The sequence below is a fragment of the Triturus cristatus genome, chromosome 7 (assembly GCF_964204655.1).
Source record: "Triturus cristatus chromosome 7, aTriCri1.1, whole genome shotgun sequence".
NCBI lineage: Eukaryota > Metazoa > Chordata > Amphibia > Caudata > Salamandridae > Triturus > Triturus cristatus.
This window is the reverse complement of record NC_140590.1, coordinates 1350302019-1350318602: the sequence shown is the minus strand read 5'-3', so window position 1 is coordinate 1350318602 and position 16584 is coordinate 1350302019. Positions and strand designations below refer to the sequence as shown.

The following is a 16584-nucleotide window of genomic DNA, read 5'->3' as shown; positions in this document are numbered from 1 at the left end:
GCAGACTATATACTGTAGAAGAATAAGTAGATGGCTGGCCAGCCACAAGAGTGTGGGTATGGTCATAGATGGATGACCTTCTGTGAGTGGGAAGTTTGGGGAACGTCTACTAGAGATGAAAGCGTAGAACAGACAACCGTGTTTGTAGAAGTGAATCTTGTAGAAGTGAATATTTTTAAATTAATCTTCAGTTATGAGACTATCTTGACCCTTTTTACAGTTAAAAAGCTGCATATGTTTGTTTAATGAAATTCCAAACATGTCCTCCTTTACAATCCTATAATAATGCTTAATACAATAGTTATGTAATGTCTTCTTTGTGCGTTTTGGGTATTTCTCTCATTTATGGATTCAGAACTCATAACTCAGAAAATTGTGCTGTATGAGTGAGAGATAAATAAAAACTACCTTTCAACTATTGTCATTCCTCTTATTTCATATCTAGATTTTAGGGAATGTCACAGAATTCGAGAGGGTTGTGAATGTGCTGCAAGATGGCGTTGGATTCGATATTGATGTCAATGCATCTGTTTTTGAGACCAACATTCGAGGTGAGCTTTGGGGACGTTTATTTAATCACACTTCATTTAGCATTTCATACTGTGCAATCAGCTTGGAACAAACACATTGCATACAAACGAATCACCACACTCAAAGTCATAGCAGTACTAACAAAGGACAATAAAAACATCTAGACAAACATTTTGTGGGAGCGCACATCATACACCACCATTTGCACACTTTACCAAGAGATAAAGTTCCTGAAGATGATCAGTCAACCTAGATAAGTTACACAGATAAATAGTATTCCCATTATCACCACTCACTCCAGACTCGTATATCTTGGCTGGCTCCACCTATGTGAAAAAGTATCTTTCCTCCATGTTCATGGATAGCCATGGCAAAAATGAGTTTGTCAATATAACGTACCAGTCCTTTTTAAATATCCATTAGAGCTCTATAGCATGTCAGACTCTTAAGAGTAGGATCAATAGAAGTTGGTGAATGCCATGTAGCACCTCTCTTTACACAGTTGCGTTTTTAAACACCTTATTCCTCAGTTCAGTAGATCTCAATATGGCTAACACATCCTTCCATCTGGATCAGCAGATTTTGTGTGTCTTCTAACCTTGCCGATACAAAGTAGCCCCACCAGTGGAATAAGATAGGAGCGTTCTTACCCCCAGTGTGGAAATTCTGCTGAGGGTAAGAATGCTCATATCGAGTTTCAACACACTAGTGTATACATTGGTGGAGGACAAATTATCTGAGGAACCCAAAGCTGGGTCACAAAAAGGCAGAAACATGTTAACCATCTAAGGGGACATGTTTTACCAGACCCCCCTTCTAAATGTACATTTAGCCTACCAGGAGATAGTTTTGGACTCACTACACTTTATTTACTTAGCACTCTGCCTCTCACCAATAGCTCAAGCTCATCTTAACCTCTAAAACACCTCAGCTCCTCTCTGGTGGAGAGTTGTAGCCCACACCCAGTACCTGGTGTGAGGAGGGAAACCAATGATGAAGCATGCCATCCTTGGGTGGGTGAAGGTTCAGTCCTTTAACATAAGCATTTTTCCACAGAGAAGAACATTCTCAATATGACTAGACCTATTCTTGTGTGTTGAGTCTCCACTTCAGACACACACAAAAGACTGAGGCTTTCCGACCTTTTACTGGGGATCACACTCCACTTCCCCAAGGACATCATTGATACCAGTCTCAAGCAGACATCTAGGAATTCACTTCAGTTGCCCCATATTATTTATTGGAAATATTTACTGACTGAATTCATAATCTGTAAACTTCAGTATGGCATTTCCCCAGTGGAAGTGAAAAAGGAACACATGGCTGAGAATTTTAGAGGGGCTCATGGTCTAAATGTTACATTCCTAGACTTGGTTGAACATGTTTTGTTGGCAAGTTGGAGTCCAAACTTGTAAGGGTGCATCATATTTTTCGCTCATGTGCTCACTTGCTTAAGTTAATGTTTCCCTCATAACTCAAACGCCTGAATCACTTTCAGTGTACAATGCATAGGTTACGTTACCTGTTCGAAAGAACAGAAGATCTCAGGAAAGAGCAGAAATGTATGAAAAAGAATTTAGGCTGCTAGTCCAACTTAATTTATATCAAAACCCTAAAGATGTACACTCAGAAAACAGATCTCCTAAGATGCTTTCTCCAAACTACAGATGATTGAGCAAGAATCACCACTACAAAAATAAGATCTAGCTGGCCACAAAACCTTTATCTAGAAAGCCTCTTGTAGAGGGAGTGGGAGCACCCAAGTACAGAGTGGTCTACTTGCGCAGGGATGGGGGAAAGGTTAGATCCCCACTAGTAGGACGGGCGCCACATGGAATTGTTCATAACAGATTCATGATCATGTCTATATATGGGATCATATGTAGGTTTTAACATGGCCAATGTGGCCAAAAAAAGGTTTCTGTTTCAGTGCTCCTCAAGCCTGTGCAACCCCCCCGCCATCTCCTCCCCACCCAAGATCTTTAGCATAAAGTGATCCTTGACCATATGCTTGAATTCCATCATAATGATTTGTTGCTGTGACTGAGATTTGTTCCCCTTATTGTTTGTTGTTCTTATTTTAAATTTTGATAAGCATTTATTGTGAAAAAACACAGACCAAATTAGTACCAAAATCCAATAAAAGAATTCATCTTCCTCAACCTGTGTAAAATGTTCCTTTGCCTTACTGATGCACTCATGCCAGAAAACATCAATCCAATCTGAGCTTAGTGGTTTTACCAGACACCATTAAAATATCACAGACAGGTGCTACTGAAAGGTTTCTGATGCAGAAGGTCTTAGCAACTAATCTCCAATCACAATTCCTCCTACTGGGATTAAACTACTGAAAGAATTTACCTTTGCAGCTTGACAAATGCATAACTGAACATATTCCTATCTCCACTACAGTCTGAATTTCAACCAGGAACCTGCAACAAAACCACCACCTTTAATATAATCAAGTAGCACATCCTTAATAATGGGGTTCTCTGCCGCCTTGTCCATCTTAATCTCTTAGTGGTTAATGACATTTTGATCATGAGAGACTTCTTCAAGTTCAGGAAAGCCACACAGACTTTGGAGGCAATGGTTCCTGGTTGTTTTACCTTCTTCCTGTGCAACAGAAAATAATTGATTACTATGGAAGCAAATCTTCAGAACTTCTTTGATGTCCTGCAGAGTCCCCTAATGATCTGCATTTTCTCCATGCTTTGTCTCCTATGTTGAATGTTTATATGAAGCCATTGATGATTGTGATAAGGGATTTCAGTTTCTTGTTTCATCAGTATGCTGAATTTTACCTAAAGATGTACTCCAATAAAGAAAGTAACATTCAAAACCAGAAGTTTTATTAATCGGTTTCAAAGCCCCCTGTCAACCACAGGCAGTAGTCTTACAGCCTAATAAAAATGGCCTGGAAATCTCTATTGCCTCGCAAGCAAAATCTAAAGATTCATGTTGTAGGATTAGCCTTAAATGAACAACCACATCAATCAAATTGTTATATTAATCAGGCTTCAACCTCCACAGTAGTAATGCTCTTATCCCTCATTCCTTTAAACCAGTCCTCAATGCCATTCTCACATCCTGCATTGACCTGGTCTTGTGGCTGACACATTGACTGAAACCTACCATCTATGCTGCAGCAAAGTCATGCTCCATCTGAAAAAGACATTGACTGCATGATCCCATTCCTAATAAATATACACTTTTTCCCGATTGAGGCCAGATTCAATTTTATGTTTTAATACTTTTAATCAAGCACAGAACAGCAATGTCATCTAGACCATGCAATAATACACACGTTGAGCATTTTTACATGCAAGGCCAACCCTCAAAGTATGCATAAAGGGAAAAAATTGGAAATGTTAACCATCTTGATGTCCCCATAGTCTCCTATACTTAGGGCCTTCAGTCACAGCACAAGAAGAGGAGGAATCTCATGGAGGTCACAGGAATTCTTTGAAACTACTAAATAAGGTGGCATGTTGAGGTGGTTAACACAGTCTATACCATCTAATTGGGGTCAAATTTTACAAGGGAAGTGATTGTTCTGTCACTTCACATTTGTTGCCTCACTTTAAGAACAGTAGTCTTTTGTCACGCGAAGGGCAATCTTGGAAGATCCTGCTCTCCACCCCACATTCCATTCACAGAGTTTAGACGTACACCGGATCCTTGCAGCCACTGGGGCCATGGAAGTGCCTACAGGTGGGAGTTACATCAGGAGGGTTTTGGTTGATCCTCTCACCTCCACGGATCCAGTGCACATAAACCTGACCTCGCAGTATGAATGTATTATCCTTACAAGGAGTTCTGTCCTGCGGTGCTGCCACTAGCTTCAAAGCCCTTCTTGCCACAAGCGGGAGGACGACACAAACTCACAAAGATGGGTCTTTCATGCCACCAAGCCCCAGGTTGAAGTGTTAATCTGCAACTTGAGGGAGAGAATGTGCCACACTGGGCCCTAAAACTTGCTGTCAGAAACCTGTGCACAAGAGCACCTGAAAGACCACTGTCCCAGTAAGCCATCCACATAAGTACTGTAGCAGGTTCATGCATTCAATCCCCATGACAAAATACTTTTCAGCCTTTCAGTGCAAAAACAAGCAGTTACGTCATGGTCTTCATGTGTGTATGTCATGAGTCCCCATGAAAAATGTATTGTCACTGGTTGTATGCCAGAATATTGATAACAAAAATATCATCTACCAATTATTGTGGCCTAATATTGTTTACAGAAATAGCTTTCGTTAATAGTGTAGACTTATTGTTATTTACTCCAATGAGGCATAATTTTTGTAAACAATATTTAGAACACTGTATTTTTCTCGCATGATATTTAGAGCACAGTAGAATGGTACCATACCGTTGTCACTAGGAAGACTTGCTGAGAGGATGTTGGTCACAGCAATTAATTTTCGTTGGGTGGCTTTTGTTCATCACACCTGGCCTTTGGGAAACAATCTAAGACATGTGTAGTGTTACTTTAAAATAACTCCCACTACAGACCTTAGCCTATCCTTTATATTTAAAGTTAATGTTATTAATAACTGATTATTTATTCATATTATTGTTACACATTGGTTAATTAAGTTCCCTTTTGCAGTGGTAGGAGGCCTCCTTTCTGCCCACCTACTGTCCAAGAAAGCTGGGATTGAAGTGGAAACAGGATGGCCTTGCTCTGGACCTCTACTAAGGTTGGCAGAAGAAGTAGCAAGGAAGCTCCTACCAGGTTAGAAAATGTGGACTGAAATATCTTGTCCTTTCCTTGTCACAGATATTACTTATCAGGTATATTTTACTTCCGATACTGGAATCCTACCCCAGGGGGTATTTACAAGCCTGTGCATGACATTATAACCTGGAATTATTTTTTATCTATGTGAGACAAGAATATATGTCTTGAGGAGTCTCTTCTGGGCTGGGACCTTGTTCCTCCATCACAGACTTGGCGATCAGGATGATTCTATTGTACAATATGGGATGTTGGTGGTGTGAGAAGGTGGCCTGATATATGCTGTTCACTAGTTCTAGTGGGCACCTTGTATCAGTCCAAACAACCCCTTATGGTGATAGGTTAAAGACAACCTTTATTGAAAGTTATCCTAGTGGTAGCTACGGAGAGCAGCCTTCAGGCTACGTCTTGAAGGAATGTAAAGCAGCTTGTTTTACCAGTCTAAAATCTCTTGAATGATCAAATGAAAAGACAACCACACCAGGTATATGTTCAAAATATATGTATTTAGGTTAACACACACCCCTCTAGTCTCTTTATGAGACTGGAGTTCGAAGTAGTTAAGTTACAAGATAGCAATCATCAGTAATAGCACAAATACACGTTTGGGCCCTAGGGGCGTACCAAACCATATACCAAAAAAGTGGTATAAGAACCACGACTGGAATAGACACTAGGCCTATACCCTGTAGAATCGCTGGGACCCCAAGGAACCACCCAAGGTAGTGACACAGGGGACCCACAAGGACTGTATGCAGTGTGTAAACACAACCGCGGGTTCCCGATATCTTCTATGGGCAACGTCGCGGTTGGAAATTTAAAGATTAGGGACACTTCTAATCGAGCCAGGACCAAACCCTTTTGGACTTAAGAAGTTCTAGGGCTAGCACCCACGGGAGCACCAGAGTACTCGAGTTACCTCACCCAGGGAAGCCGGGTGCATAGGTGTCTTTTGGTGTCGGGTCGCGTTGTCGATTTCAATGGAAGCCTGCAAAGAACTGCTGCTGCCGTGAAGAGGAGAAGTGTCCGAAGAGATCCAAGCCTGGATCTAGGATGGAAGGGACCTGAAAGCAGAGGGGACAGAGTCTGGGTCACTAGCCAGTGACCGAGGGCAGGATGGACCTATTCCAAAGCGTTTGACACCCAACACGACATGTTTTGATGCAGCCATTCCAAAGTTAGCATTTACCTCGAGGTTATAATGCACTTAAGAGTATATGGTATGGCTGTATCACAGAACAGTCATAAGGAAGTATTTCCGAAAGCTGCAGACGGGCTCAGCTCATGCTTGGGCACCTCTCACACAAAACCAAGCACTCTGCCTTCAGGATTGTCAAGGCCTGCCCTAGGAGTGACTTATAGGTTTATATGTGTCTGTATATATATGTGGATATAGGTAGCCTATACCACGATAAGGGGTGCAAGCACACCCTTACCCAGGCTGCAGTATCAGACCTGTGGTGCCATTTTGGAGTGCATTCCCAGGGGTGGCATAATACATGCTTCAGCTTCTGGTAGGCCTCTGAGGTACCTATGCCCTAGGTACATAGTATACCATATACTAGGGGCTTATAAGGCACTCCAGATTCCAATTAGATATGTACCTAATGTACATGCAAACCATTTTAGAGAGGAAGCAGCTAGGCTGTGGTCCTGATTAGCAGGGCCACAGCCAGACTAAGGTCGAAAAACAGTGAAACACCAGCAAAAAGTGGGGGTACCCATGTGAAGCAGATCCTACTCTCCTACATGTGGGACCTGTTCATTTGCTTTAATTCTGATTATAGTGCCATAAACTCATTGCATCAATCCATCATCATTAATAAAAACTATACAGAATCATTTAGGACTCAAATACAAGTGTAAGCAAATAATTAGTACAATATACGTAAAAGTTACAAACTTAATAATCGCATTATCATTACAATTTTTTAAATTTAATTTGTGTCTGCAAAGCACAAGTTAACTTACAAATGATAAAAGAACGATATATGATGCCATTGCAAGAACACAGCATGTGGGCCTCCTGGGGGGGGGGGGGGGTCTTTAATTAAAATCCCCAAATAGTGGTAATAGCCATTTATTCCTCGCATTCTGTTAAAGGGAACAAAATAGTAAAAAATGCATGCTAGTTTTGATCATGTCATTCTAGTATAAACAGGCTCTGAATCAAGATGTAGCGTTTCTCTGTCTCCTTGCCACACCACTATTAGTTAAGGAGAACTCCTAGTCTAAATCTAGCATAAATTACCTAGTGTGGTGGGGAAGATACATGCTCTTGAGAAATCTCCTGCAATCCCTTACCTTTTTGTTAGCAAGGTAGACATTAACCCAGCAAGTCAAGAGTATTTGCGCCAGGTTAGCCTTCTCAATACATCCACAGAGCTTGTAATTAACTAAAAGACTGTCCCTGGCCTGTAGCGTGTTAAGGGAGAGCTAGATATGAGGGAGATTTAAATTAAATCTCGCCAGGGAGTCAGATTGCAGCAAGTTAACTCCCACAGCCTGCACGGCTTATAGACCAGAGGCAACCACCTCAGAGACCTGCTTCAAAACTGCCTGGTAATCAACCACGGAACTCCACTTTAGCCTACTGCAATTGTTGGTGGGGGTGAGCCTCCTGTCAAAAGGCTCGGTGAGGGCTCTTGAGATAGTGGAACCCACCGATCTCATTGTAAAATCCAAGGCATTATTGTTGCTGTCATTTCGGATGACCACGTGTATATTAATCATTACAGGCCATAATCTAATGTCCAACAAAATATAATAACTCTCCCATTACAAGCACAAAGGCTTATTCAAAGTTAAGGCGTTTAGCTGGGCAGAAGAGAGAGAGAGCACAGGAACTGACCATGTTTCGTCCTCTTCTCGAATCATAGTATCAAAATCAATACAAAGCGGTTAAAATTTACAATCAAAATCACCTGTCACAATTTGAAAGTAAACAGTAGGGGGAGCCATCAAATGGGCCTTAATCGTATTAGTAAGAGATAATTTAGCTCCGCTACCCCCATGCATACATTACATATACAATAAGAATCACCTGAGGGGAACTGCAAGATAACACAAAACATTAGTGGATAACTTTGGTTGGACACAGCAAAGTAGGTTTAATCCAAACTGCAAGCCCCCCGTGATGGGCAGCCTTTTCCAGAAGTAGTTGCAGCACAATATTAGCTCTTTGGGATAAACACTGAATTCTTTGAATAAGTTTAGAGCTACACCATCATTTTTGCCAAGGCCATTTCAGTGCTGGACATTTTGGTGAGTTAGGCTGTCTTGCAGACACTTAATCAAATAGCAATACCATGCTATTTCTTTTCCCCCAGCCACCCACATCCCTCTTTCCTTACGTCCTCCCTCCCACCCATTCCCAGTTTGTTTCCCCCCTCCATCCCTCCCACCCTCCCCGTTCCTGTTCCTCTTCCCCTCCCTATCTCCCACCCTTCCTGTTTCTTTCCATTTCACACCGTCCCCATCCCTGTTTCATTTCCATTTCATACTCTCCCCATCTCTGTTACTTACCTCCCACCCGCCAGTCTTCCCTCTCCAACAGACAGGTGGAAACCCCCCACTATTAAACGCCTAAAGCGACCCACTTCATAGCGCTTCTTTTTACTGTCCCTTTCTCCACCTTCACCCATGCTCCTGCTCTCCTCCCCCACCGACTACAAAAACCAGTATCTCGACAATAGGCAATTAAAAACAAAACATAAAGCAAAATAACCCTGTTGCTGCTGGCGGCAAAATAGCATTTTTTTACCATCTCTACACCTACCCTCCACCCCCTCCCATGTTGTGTTGCTTGCCCAGCCCCACATATTGTATTTTGTTTCCCAACTCTCCTGTCTGACAAAAAAGCGCTATGACATAGCCAGCTCTATTCGCCTGATATCGCTTTTTTCCACAATTTTCAGCCATGCTGAAAAGCAGCCGTGCTGCTATACCATGGCTAAAAGACATTCACATTGACAACACCAATGCTCTTGCATTGCCAGGACCTATTGGCTTTGCCAATGCGTGTTGTAATTTGGTGTCCATCTGTTCAGTAATGTTGGAGTTATTAAGAAAATAAAGATTTATGTATATCTAGAAACACAGAGGGTCTGAGGATCCAACAGATCTCACGCTGAGATCTGATTGTCTGCAACCATTTCAACCAGGAAGTGGTGACAACCATCTTAGACCCGAGTTCCAAAAGAAATGGCAATACAATCACAAGGGGGCAGTGTAAGAATACCCTATATTCTCATAGGATGCGCTGCAAAAAAAAAGATTTAAAAAAGCACGGTGTCTAGGGACTCCAGTCTAGTTACTGCTGATACTTCTTTACAGTGCAAGATTTCTCACCCATTGTATGACTGATAGAGTGGGTCTTGCAAAGTGATCATTCTCCATGTGACTTTGCTAAATTGAGAGTGGGCAAAGGTGGTTATATCGCAGGTATTTCAGCCTGTTACAGGATGTGTTTGTAAGCAATCATGTTGCCTTGCCATTGGTTTGACTAGAGACCACTCCAAGGAGGCAGATTTATAGCACTGCTGCATTCCATGTGGCTAAACCCTTTAAATTGCGTACTGTGCTGCACTTTAAGGAGCTTTTTCCAGGGTAATGATAAGTTACCAGTAGTTCCTGATCTGCTAATTGGAGACCTCTGCCTTAGAGGGTGTTGATTTAGTAATAGTTTTAATGAGATATTTTATGAGATTTTCTTCCAATACTGTGTCAAAATGAAGCCAGTTAATTTTGGCTTTACATAATTGTTCTGGAGTCGGAAGGTAGGACTGTGGTAGCTCAGTGCAGTTTAACACGTGAGCAAACAACTTAGAAAATTCTTTGGACTTAGCAGAGGGATCTTCAACTTTTCAGAAGGAGTGAGGATTATATGTTGCTCTAACAACATGATGATTCTTGGTGGAATTAATAAGAGATTTCATGTGAATAGTATTAGGATTAAAATTTGTTTCTCTTATGAAGTCTGTTGGTCAACCTAAGCAAGTCAAGGTTAAATGAAAAGGTTGTCTGTAATTCAAGGTGCAAGAGGCACTTACTTGCTAGATCGATTCAGCAGTTGTAAAATTATGACAAAGGGCAACGCCTTTGGCAGTCTGGCCTGTTGCTGTTGGGGCATCGGTATGGAGTTGAACGTATGATGCCATATCTGCTTCGAATGGTGGAACTTCCAGAACTATGATGGCAGCGACTAATTTAGGATTATTATTGGCTTGTTTTGACACTTAAGAACACATTGCATTGCACAGCTTGTCCTCTTTCTCCATAGTTCACTCACCAACCGCACTTTTCTTCTTCTCCGCTTCCCTTGGGTTTAGTTCCAGAGAGTGTCTGGTTTCTCCCTGCATCTCAATTTCTTTTCAGCTCCTGCCTCAAACCATTTTATCTCTGTAACAGAGACATTCAGTTTTTCAATCTGCTCCTGACTGGCTTCCTACAGCTTCCTATCTGCTGCAGCCACAGGTTCACAGTGCTGTGCCAAATTAATCCATTAACTATGCTTACAAGTGGATTGTACATCAAGTGTTATCATAATATGGCATATACTCGCCTATTAATAATAATCCTCCAATAGAAAAAGACAAAACCAAAATGTTAATGTTATTTATTTACCCTGCTTTGCTCCAAATTTTCTTTTATGTACTGGGGGACTTTGGAGGTGTCTTGCTGTGCTTCTCTGGCTATATCTTCTCCATTCCCCCTTCCTTTGGGTAATACCCCCTAGGCCAGCTCACATTGATTGTAGGCATTCTTAGGCCAGGGAGCGGAGCAGTTTTTTGGCAGAATTCATCTGCATTAGGTACCAAAAAGAGGGTGATTCCACTTGTCTCCAATGTCTTTGCTGATTTTCTTCCTACATAGAGTTCTTTGGCAAGCCAGGGAGCAGAGCAGTGTTTAGATCTTGTCATGTGATTTTTGAGGAGGTGGAGACATTGACATTGTAACTGGGCCTAGGAGGAAAGACATTGTTGTGATAGACACTTCTAGCTGCAGATTCCTTACTTATCTAATATTCCCCAGGTGTCAGACTGGATCTGTAAACGTTTGATCTGTACCTCTGTGCGCCATTTCCCTCTGGAAATTGCTTGCGGGGCCTATATTGGCACCAGTCTCGCGCACTGACGTGAGTTCCTTTCTTTCTGTGCCACCAGACCTGGCTCCCTCTCATCTCTCTGAGACTCATACCTCGATATTTTACAAAAAACTTCTTCCAGTGTGCAATGGATATCACCCCAAAAACAACTGGCTTTAAGCCTTGTAAGAACTGTCGCAAACAAGTGTCTGATCTCTATAGAGTGTGCCTGTGGTGCCTTATGTCAAGCCACTACTCCACGGTGTGCAGAACCCAAAGGTCATCGGGAAATGCAAGGCAAAACTTTAATGCCAAGTACAAGACAACCCCTCGCTGGGACCGTTTGAAGTTCTGCTCCGTATCCAAGGCCTACTCTCTGTCCAGTTCCCACTCCTGAAGTGACCAGAGCTACTCCAAATGTAGGTCTTGGTCACGTTCCAAGTCCTTAGGTAAGTGCAAGAAACACAAGAAATCAAAACGTTATTCTTCTCCCTCCCGTTACTCTCATTTGCCGAACTAAGCGCCAGTGTGGCCCCACCCTTTTCAATCCCGCTCCCGAAGTCATACAACTTCGGAGCCAATCCTGCTGCTGTTTCTGGCACAACCAGAGTTGCCAGGGCCTTCAGCAAGCTGCGTCAGATCTAAGACTTAAACGCAGCCATGCTCCTGCTCCTTGGATCCATGCTAGTTCCCTCTGGCGTGCCTTCAAGCCCCAAGAAGCCAAAAGCTCTTCCACCTGGGATACCACCAGCTGGTTTGTCCTTGGTGCCAGCTGGACGCTGGAGCCTCCGCACTTGTCTTGCCTCTGACTCTATTGATGGTGCCGTGACCCACGCCAGCCCCAGCCACGTCAATGCTCATGCCGACTTCACCACCCGAAGAAGCCGCCCAACACCAAATCAACTCCTGTCCAACAGGTCTTTTTGCTCTCCCTGGACCAGCGACAGAGGAATCAGCATCCTATGCCATGATAATGCGTAGGGCAGCCGAAGTTCTTGACCTCCAGCTCTTCACTTTGGAGGTTAAGATCAATGTATTAACAGAAATCCCTCAGGTACACCAGGGAGGACTAGTGGCACTGAATCCCAAACATTTCTTGAGCCCCACCTAGCCTGTAACAAGGCATTGGCTGAAAGCTTATTGGGGGCTTGGGCCAAACCTTGCTGTGGCCCCCACAGTTAATAGACAAATTGCCAGGCACCATTGCCCTGCCTGTGGCGACCCAGCTTTTCTTTTGCAGCGCCCCTTGCCAGAAAACCTAGTGATGCAGGCTTCCATCAGCAGCTGTAATCCAATGTATTTACCACCACTACCTCTGATAGAGAATCTTAGCAAGTGAAAACATTCAGCAAGCATCTCTACTTCTACCAGATTGACCCTCTGATTTGTTTATGCCAGATTTTTGTTTGGGACGCTTCTCACAGGTCGTTTGGATTCAGTGCCACTAGTCCTCCCTGGTGTACTGGAAGACCTTCAACCTATCCTAACTCAGGCCATTTTAGATGGTTGTGATGCTGCTAAGTTCAAGATTCTTTGTGGCTTGGACATCACTGATTCCATCGGTCAGGCCATAGGCACCAGCATTGCCGTTCACCCCCATGCATGGCTGCAATCGACTGGTTTCTGCGCCGATGTTCACTCCTCCCTATTGCAGATGCCCTTTGAAGGGACTTGCCAGTTTGGGGGGGGAAGCCGATTCCGCTCTTAAGCGCTTTAGGGGAGAGCAGGGCTTACACTCGCTCTTGCAGCCTTTCCACCCCACCTTGCAAACCACAGCAGTTCCAATACTCCTTTTGCAGCTTTGGCGGAGGCGTCCCTTACCTTTAACCTATCCAACCCCACAGGAAACCCATCAATGTCGCAGTCGAGGTCATGGTGCACCTAAACTAACCCCACCCATCCCCACCCGGTGGCCAAAGTCAGCGAGCCACCCAGCCTGCCATTCCCCCTGTGGCCCCACCTGCCAAATTCCTTTAGCGTGCCCTTGGAAGGACTGAGTCACCTGTTGGGAGGCAGAATCAACAACTTCTTACCTGATTGGCGAGTGATCACATCAGACAGGTGGGTCAAACAGATTGTTCGCATGGGGTATGCTTCGCCTTTCATTTCTTCCCTGACGCACCTACCACCATCCCCCAGCGGCTGACGTCTGACCATCTCTCCATTTTGCAGAAGGAAGTGCAAGCCCTTTTGGCCAAAGGACCAGTCGAGAGGGTGCTTGTGCCAGAAGTAGGATGTGGTTGTTGTTCCAGCTACTTTCTGGTTTTCTAAGAAGAATGGAGGTCTTCGGCCTATTCTAGATCTGCATCCTCTCAATGCCTTCCCCTGGAAGCAGAAGCTCAAAATGCTCACCTTAAGCGAGGTCCTTTCTGCTCTTGACCCTGGAGACTGGATTGTAACGTTGGATCTGTAGGACGCCTATTTCCATATTCCCATCCTGCCAGTCTATCGGTGCTACCTTCAGTTTGTGGTGGGAGAGGAGCATTTTCAGTTTGTTCTACTCCCCTCTGGTCTCACCAGCACCCCTTAGTGTTCACGAAAGTAATGACAGTGGTGACAGCACACCTTCGGAGGTCAGGGTTGCCAGACTTCCCCTACCTCAACGATTAGCTGTTGAAGGCGAACTTGTCTCGGGCAGTTGTTAACCACCTCCATACTACAGAAAACATCCTGTCTTCTTTGGGGTTCACCGTCAACATACCTAAGCCACACCTGACCCATTCTTGGACTCTCCCCTTCACCTGAGCTATTTTGGAAACGGTTTGGTTTTGTGTCATTCACCTGGGAAAGTGAGTCCAGGATATTCAGACTATGATCCAGATCTTTCAGCCTCTGTTCTGGATTTCAGTCAGGTCGACTCTGAGGCTCCTGGGGGCTGATAGCCTCCTGCATCCTGCTGGTTGAGCATGCCAGGTAGTATAGACTGGCTCTGCAGTTGAATCTGAAACCCCAGTAAGATCAACATCAGGGGGACGTTTCCAGCCATGTTTAGATTTCAGAGGCGCGTGCAAAAGATCTGCAGTGGTGCTTACTGGACCACAATTGGGTCAGTGGTAAACCCCTCTCCCTTCCCCACCCAAAACTGGTAGTGGTGACTGATTCATTGTTTCTAGGGTGGTGTGGCCATCTGGGGGAGGTGGAGGTCAGCAGCCTCCGATCACTGGTTCCACATCAACCTTCTGGAGCCGAGGGCAATCTGCTTGGTGTTGAGAGCCTTCCTACTGTCCATCAAGGAGAGGCTGGTACAGTTCATGACAGACAGCACCACTGCCATGTGGTACTACAACAAAGAGGGCACAGTGGGGTCGCTGAGCCTCTACCAGTAGACCTTGAGCCTCTGGAAATGGTTGGTCCATCATGGAGCTTTCTTGGTGATGAACCACCTTGCAGGATCATTGAATTCCAGGATGTACAAGCTCAGCTGTCAAAGCCAAGTAGATCACAAATTGCTTCTGCACCTGGAGGTGACACAAGGTCTCTTAAGCAAATAGGGAGAATCCTGGCTCGATCTGTTCACCACTACAAAGAATGTACAATGTAACCTCTTCTGTGCTTTGGAGTTTCTAAGGCATCTCTTGCTTGGAGACGCCTTCCACCTCAAGTGAAATTCTGTATTCCTGTATTACTTTCTGCTTATACCACTCTATCCTATGTCCTCAAGAAAGTCAGGATGGACCTAGTGTAGGAAAGTAGCTCTGTATATACTGTTCCCAAATAGGTACCGTGTGTACAGAGTCCACAGTCCCCATAGGTTTGACAGAGGCTAAAGTTAGATATAACCTTAAAGTGGTAGCTTGGTCGAGCAGTAAGGCAGTATCAAAGGACAGTGTAAAGCATTTGTTGTACACACTCAGTCAGCAAATGGTCTCTCACACTCAAGTACTGAACTCTAGTCCAATGGTTGGTATATAAAAAATATATGCTTGTTTTATTTTAGAACCAACAATAGGTATCAAAATATACTTTCTCAGAATGAGATGCTTCAGTTAAATGCTTCAGTTAATAAATACTTTGCAATAGGCAATTGACTTTTGAATGCAATAGTTACAGTTTGTTGCAATAGGCAACACAATTTCAAACACAATAATACATTGAGCTCAATGGGAATTTTAAGTTAAATGCAATTGATTACTTTCAGGATTACTTTTCTAACTCCAGGACTGGATCCTAGATTCAGTCCTGGGACAGTTCTTGGAAACAAGTGAGTAAATACGTTTTAGTTACTGTTGTGATTTTTAAGCAATATTTTGGTATTTTAAAATTTGACACAGAAACTTTTTCTACTGAAATCACCAATGTTATCCTACGGAAGGAAATTCACTTAGCAGGTAAGTGGGGTTATTGGTACTTTTTCTAGCTCAGTGTTGGATCCTGGATCCAGCACTAGTGTACCACCTGTAAGCAGTTGAGAAAATTTGTTTAGGTTATAGAGGCGATTTTTAACGAATATTTAGAAGTTTGCAAAATCGACACTTAGAAACTTTTTCAGCAAAAACTAGGCAATGTTATCCTATGGAAGGAAATTCAAGTTGCAGGTAAAGTATGTTCTCGTTACTTTTGTAAACCAGTGCTGGGCTCCTAGGCTCAGTACTGGGACATCTATCCAAAACAGGTAAGTAATTACGTTTTCACAGTTGGTACGATTTCTAAAGAATATTTGTAGTTTGCAAAAATCGACAGAAGAAATTTCACAGAAAAACAGTCAATTGTTTCCTATGGGAGAAAATTGAGTTAGCGGTAAGTATGCTTGTAATTACATTTCTGGGTCAGTGCTGGGCACCAAGATCCAGCACTGGGATCTCTCCTAATAGCAGGTGAGTATTTTTGATTTCGTTACTCAGTTGATTTTAGGTGAATATTTTAAAGTTTAGAAACTCCACACTTAGAAGAATTTTCAAGTGAAACCAGCCAATGTTACCCTATGGAAGAAAAGGGAGTTATCGGCTTTTGGGTAAGTACTCGACTGGCAGAGTTAAGGTTCTGGGCATAGACTCGGGGGTCTCCCAGGGTCAGGTAAGTACAGTTGTTACACCCTCAGCGGCACAGGGGCAGCCGGATGCAGAGTGAGTTGGGCTCAATGTTATCCTATGGAAGGCAGGGGGCCCTTGGGTGGTGGCTGCTGACTAGCAGGCCACGCGGCTGCGGGAGCTGGGGTCCTTGTCACTTGCTCAGGGCAAATGAGGAAGTAGGTAGGAGTAGAAGTTGCACTGCCAGGGCCACTCGGGCG

The 16584-nt window shown here is 43.6% G+C and overlaps 1 protein-coding gene across 1 annotated transcript in view; it reads left to right on the top strand.

Moving 5' to 3' along the window:
- The window catches only part of EDEM2 (ER degradation enhancing alpha-mannosidase like protein 2), a 395734-nt gene that overhangs the window by 169778 nt on the left and 209372 nt on the right, over positions 1 to 16584 (top strand). Inside the window, exons 4-5 of the mRNA XM_085619015.1 lie at positions 446 to 551; positions 5144 to 5269. Coding sequence (XP_085475141.1) covers positions 446 to 551; positions 5144 to 5269 — 232 coding nt within the window. The remainder of the gene's footprint in view (positions 1 to 445; positions 552 to 5143; positions 5270 to 16584) is intronic.